The sequence below is a fragment of the Lynx canadensis genome, chromosome C1, assembly GCF_007474595.2.
Source record: "Lynx canadensis isolate LIC74 chromosome C1, mLynCan4.pri.v2, whole genome shotgun sequence".
Lineage (NCBI taxonomy): Eukaryota > Metazoa > Chordata > Mammalia > Carnivora > Felidae > Lynx > Lynx canadensis.
The window spans coordinates 134,787,214-134,793,213 of record NC_044310.1 but is presented as its reverse complement, the minus strand read 5'-3'; the positions used below and the strand labels follow the sequence as shown (position 1 = coordinate 134,793,213).

Below are 6,000 nucleotides of genomic sequence, written 5' to 3'. Positions count from 1 at the left end.
CCATATGCATTCCAACCTGTCTCTGAGATCTTAGACTATCCTCAGCAGAGGTTCTTGACAGCTTTTTGGATTATGGAGCTTTTTACAAATCTGACAAACTATTGACCTTCTCTCCAGAGAGGTATCCATTTACATAAACCCACACATTTTACATTTATCATTTAGAAGTGTATAGACTCCTAAAGTTCATCCATGTACCAAGGTTAAGGACCTCTAATCTGAATTCTTCTTCTTAGTTTTGAGTTATAACTGATTTGGGAAAACTTGGAATGATTGAAAAGAAAAGCTCTTAGTAGTTAAAACTCAAAACATTTCTGTCCTTGGAGACTCTTCTTCCATCTTGGAATATTCAAGAATCAGAATACTGGATCATCCAAGCAAACTGTTGTCCAGATAAGGATTCAGAATTTAGGCTGGGCTTATTTTGAAGATAATATCTTAATTACGTCCTTTGATCTCACAGGTACCTCTGATTAGATTGGATATGTGTAAAGAGGGAAATCACTGTTTCTGGATCATCAGGTGAGCAAATGGGACTTCATTTTAATTTGTCCACTGAGTCAGTCCTCTGTCAGTATGTGGGTATTTCCTATCATCTGTTCTTTCTTTATTGCAGTGTGGGTCAGTGAGATGATAAATATTTCTGAAGTTTTACCAGATTACTTCCTCTGCTGCTTGAAGTCAGATTTCTTTATTTTAATTTTATCTCATTATTATTGCATATACTCACACTTCTGTAGCAGATAAAAATTCTCTGCTCTTCTTTTTATGTATATACTTTGGAGAGTTGTGGACAGCTCTCATATTGTTCCTTGGTTGTCAGCCAAGTTATACACATTTAACTCCTTTAATCTTTCTTTGTAATTCAGTCGGCTTGGCTGCTTTTTCTAGATTTTCCCCCATTTCATCTGCATCATTAATAAACAGAAAAAACATGTTATCGCCTGGCTTCTACATACTTTCATTCTTTTTCCTTCCTGGTTTTGCGTCAGATTCCTCATTGAACTAAAGCCAGCCAGACATCATTTCTCTGGGCCACTTTGGCAAAACATGAATGCCTTGCCTACAACTATCAGTGTCCCAGGCAGTAATAGCATCACCGGTACGCACAAGAGGAGAGAAAGGGAATGTAAGGAGAACACTGAAGAGTGAAATGATACATTTTTCGATTCTGTGGCAGACCAGCCCATGCCACCCAGGGTAAATCTTGGTACCTGAAACCTTTCCCACAGGGTTTGTCCTCCCAAAGTGTGGTGCACAGCACCAATTTGAATAATAAGAGAAGCCTGGGCTGTGTATTGTTTGTGAAGTTTGGCCACTGTTCTCTCTCGGTTTCTTTTCCACACTCTCCCACTCCCACCCCTTTTCCCAACACCGATCGTGACTTGCTGTCAGAATCTGTGGCCATGAGCAAAACTGGGCGGGGGATCATTTTGTGGGAAATTAGATAGGTTCAGGTGGTAATGCCTCATGCTTCTGTGTGTCACATCTGAGGCAAGTGCTTTAGTTCTCGCTGTTTCTGTAACAGTCGTTGGTCTTCTTGTAACACCTGGTTCAGTGGAGATGTACAGGAGGAAGGGACAAGTGGACCTTTGGTGCTGTTCATCAATGCTGTATTAGTTTCACAACTTTGTTCCTGTCCTGATTGGCAGGGAGAAGCATACTGCTTCTAGATGATGCTGAGCTTAGTGTAAAATATGCCAGCATGGGATCTGGGCTTGTCACAGTTCATTTTTTCTTTTCATTTGGTTTGTAGAAAATGGACTTCTACCTCTACTTATCTTGTACATTAGAGAGAAAAGGGTCATACCTCTAGCTGATGGCTTATTGGTGTTTTTACTCACCAGATTCAGGTAGTGTATTTAGTTGAAGCTTGCGACAGCACACGCTCGGCTTTCTCGTTTGTGTTAGCTTTGCTCCTAGTACAGAATTGAATAGGATAGAAGAGACGGTTTTCCTGTTTGTCTCTGTGGCAACTTTCTAGATGATTTGTGGTTTAATCCTTTAAACATTTTTGATCATTTATCACCTCTTTTCTTGTAAACGCATAAAATATTCAGATACTACTGTTACAATCTTTTAATCAGGTTATTTTATTTTGAGGAAATCAAGGTCAGAATAACAGCTGACACAGTTGCCTCTGAATAGTGACCTAAAAATTGCGACACTTCTGTTAGTTTTCTGTCTGACTTTATGGCCTTCGTTCATCTATCAGATTTTAGATAAGATCATGTGATTGTGAGTCACATATTTCTTGATCTCTGGCTTCTTGAATAGGTAAGCATGTAACCTGGACCCCTTTAGGTCTGATTCTTTAAAAAATGTTAATCTCTCATGTGCCTTTAAACTGCCGACAGCGTTGTACCCAAGTTAATTTCTTTACGCAATTGGTAGATTCTTCAGCGTAACTTTTGTTTCTTGAGTCTTTTCAAGACCTGTCAAAGAAAACAAAATGCTAACCTGACTTTAAGGGGCAAAAAAAATCCTCCCTCCTCCCGGCCCCATACTATATTATTCTTTGTTCTCTATGTGCATCAAAGTGACAATCCCACACTGTCTCAATTGAGGGAGTCTAGCACAAAATAAAAAACAGCCTGGCACTGTTCTAGGCTGGCAGCCAAAATGTTTTGTGTAGCTTGGTTCTGGCAGTGGTTTTCATAAGGCAGAGGGTCTACCCTCCCAGCGCCACTGAAGGAAGGCAAGCAGGCTTAGTCTCTCCTGCTTCTCCCATTTCTTTTCCTTCATTTTCCTCTTCCTTCATGTAGAGCACCATAGGAGAACAACAAAGCAACTTTTTCTTAAATAGAAACACCGTTCTCCTCACAACTTCCCTGTTTACTAAATGGCATTGTTCCTTAGGGAAGCTTGTGTTAAATCTCCCTTTTCCAGCTCTTAGAGATTTCCTTCACAGTTGGCATTTTTGCCACGCTTTTCAGAAAACCCTTCTGAATATTGCTAACTTTGGTCCTGTTGACATGGTATTTTTGATTGATTGGAATCCTGTCTTCCTTCGCAGCTTCTTATTTGAATGGAAACTCCTGAAGATAACTTGGTGGTTTTAAATGGATTTTTATGCCAAGATAGCTCTTGTTGAAACCCAAAAGTCTGCCATTGTTTTCTATTTTTGTCTAAAACTCAGGGTCAGCTTTTAGCATTTGTGAATTGAATACTCATTTTTAGAATGTCTGATAAGTTTAGGTAAGCAAGTTAACTTCCATTAAATATAAAGATGTGCATTAAAAATTTTTTCCTTTGAAATGAAAATGCAAGGTTAAGCAGAATGCTTTTAGGTTTCCCAGTTCTTTCTAAATTTTAGCTAGGGACCTATTATTACAAGGAGTGTGAACAGGTAGCATTATGATTTTTAAGTGATGATTTGAGCAGGAGACTAGGTTTTCACTATGAGCAAGCGTTCTATGAAATTTCGTAGAATGTTCCTCAAAATGCAAATGTGTTTTCTGTTGTATTAAGCAAAAACAAATGACTGACTTTCAGGTGCTCTATTTTAAAAATTAGTGTTTTGCAATCAAGATAAGAATAGTTAAGTAGGCAGAATATGTTTTCTAAAGAGGAGATTGATATTATTGTGACTGATTTTTATTTTAAAAACTTGTCAATGATTTTTGGCAATAAGAAAATTACTTTGGGAGGAAAAATTCATGAATTTTTGTTAATGGTATAATAAATGTGACCAAAAAGAAAGTAAATATGGTTCCTGTTAGAATTATTAATGTGAAACATTTTTATATACCACATATACTGGGAAATAGACCTGTTATGCATACATTAAGATAAACTTGTACAATCTAAGCGTTGTTTTTTTTTTCCCTAGAGATTTATTTTTAATTTAGAAAATGCTTTAAAATCATTGAAAGGATTTGTAAAACAGGTATATGAGAAGTATGCATTAAATAAACTCACCTGTTATTTTCTCTCAATCTCAAGACAGGTTCAGCAACATATTGGCTCATTAATTTCACAAAACAAACAAGTACCCACATTGCTTTATATGTATAATGCACATGTTAATAAATGCTACAATTCTCCATTCCCCCCAATGCTGTTTTTTTGACTTGTATTTAAGTGCCCTTTTCTGTAGAGTAGCTAAAATGAATCTGGGTGAGATGCCTGTTAAGTTATATCAATTAAATCTTTAGGTCAACATTTTACGTTTTAGACGTATGACATTTTTTAGAAGGAAAGCCAGTGAAACTTTCTTTTTCTTGGTCCTGTTAAGTGCGTGACTGTCTGTCTGGAGTCCTCTGTGCCCAGGCGTGGTGGTATAGACCAAAAGCTTATTCTCTATGTTCACCTGTATGTTTATTGCATATTAAATACTATGCATTCACTTTAAATACATTTTCTCCAGTGCTATAATTTTGATTTGCAATTAAGCCCTTTGTCTTTTCTGTGGTAGGAACATATCTTTCAGTGACTTAGGAATTGCAACACGAATTGTTGTATTTATTTGTTTATTCTAACTATACACAGGGGCATAGTACAATATATTTAAGACCCCGTACTGTTTGAGTGTTTGAGCAGGGTTTTTTTTTTTTTTTTGTAAATACTATTGAGTTTTTCCTTTTTGTAGGTAATAAATTCTACAGTTTTGTTTAATGCAGAACATATATCAAAGCTGTATCTTTATGGTTTGACATTATATGGTTTGTAGGAATTACTGTTTAGTAACTTAATCATATTTGTAGCAACCTGGAAAAAGAGCTTTATTGAGGGATGTCAGCAAAGTTGGATAAATACTAAACTCATTATTTTAACCAGGATTTTATGTTATTGTATTAGATACCATGTTTATAATTATGGGTAGTGTTTTGTTTGAGTATCACTTCAGGTTTTAAACGTTACTCCAGGGTAGGTGGCTTGAATATTTTGTTTGCTGTCAAATATTGGTAACCTATAATAACAGATGTGGATTTCTGAATTTATGTGGTCAAAGATATTAGTAATCTTCCCGTACACGTATGGTACAGACTTCAGTGTTAAATTTTGTTAGAGAGTATTACAAGAACGCGTGTGTGTTAATTCGGTTGTTTGGTTCTCCCTCTAATTTTTGATACATTTTAATTCCCCCTGCCTGACATATTATCATTCTGTAGAATACTGTCACAAGTATTTCATATGTTTTCCGTGGCATCTCACACTGCTCACTTTTTATCCATAGTACCATATGAGTTCCCCCTTTCAGGTTTGCGCTGCATATTTTAAGCTGCTGATAGTGTAAGTACATTGCAAGGTAAAGTGACATTTAGCTTTTTGAGCTAGTCTCATTTTTAGCATGAAAGCAGGGTGGTTCCCCCCCCCCCCCCCATCTTCTCGTATTTCCCATTAAAACAAAGAAATTCAACAAAAAAGCAAACAAAGAAATTCAGAGAGTTGGCTACAGCAGCAATTGAAATGCATCAAAAAGTGGCTACTACAATACAGTTTTATTAATGAATGATCTACATTGGTTCCAGCTGTGTCCATGTGATTAGGCCTTCACCAGGCAGCCATGGGTATTTCCCTATTGCTTTTATTTGATTTCCAAGAATGTGTCATCTGTTACATCAGCCCCTGCCAATATGCCCCCTGTAAAAGTGTTTTGTTTTCTTTTTCCTTCCAAATTTCTGAAGCATAAGTTGAATACCCACACATATCCCTGCCGAAATATTGTTTCTAGTGAATAGTGGCCTACGTTTCTATGCCTGGTGTTGCATACCAAAATTCCAGAATATAAATTAAAGTAAATGTTTATTAAGTTTATCAGTAAATGCTCAGAAGTGTGGTTGCCTGGTAATGCTAAAGATAGACTATTTTCGCCTTTACGTTTCCATCTTAATATTTTATTACAGTGGTATAATGTGTTATAGAGGTGGACAAGCTTGCAGATTGAAATGGGGATCGTCCAGATTGTTCCCTTCCCTGGACCATATGGTATAGTTCTAAAAGCCTTTTGTACGCTGTCTGTTCAGTTTATTGTAAACTCAATCTTTAGTGCACCTA

General features: G+C 36.7%; 1 protein-coding gene across 5 annotated transcripts in view; it reads left to right on the top strand.

Annotated features, from left to right (window-relative positions):
• The first annotated feature begins 453 nt into the window (after nt 1-453).
• Nucleotides 454-6,000, top strand: part of GTDC1 (glycosyltransferase like domain containing 1) — a 292,506-nt gene continuing 286,959 nt past the window's right edge. For 4 of the 5 annotated variants that reach the window (XM_030327481.1, XM_030327479.1, XM_030327474.1 and 1 more), the window contains exon 1: nt 468-522. In XM_030327481.1, the coding sequence (XP_030183341.1) occupies nt 485-522 (38 nt within the window). In that variant the 5' untranslated portion in view covers nt 468-484. Of the gene's footprint in view, nt 523-6,000 lie in introns of all 5 variants that reach the window. The other variant, XM_030327475.1, reaches the window with a different exon arrangement.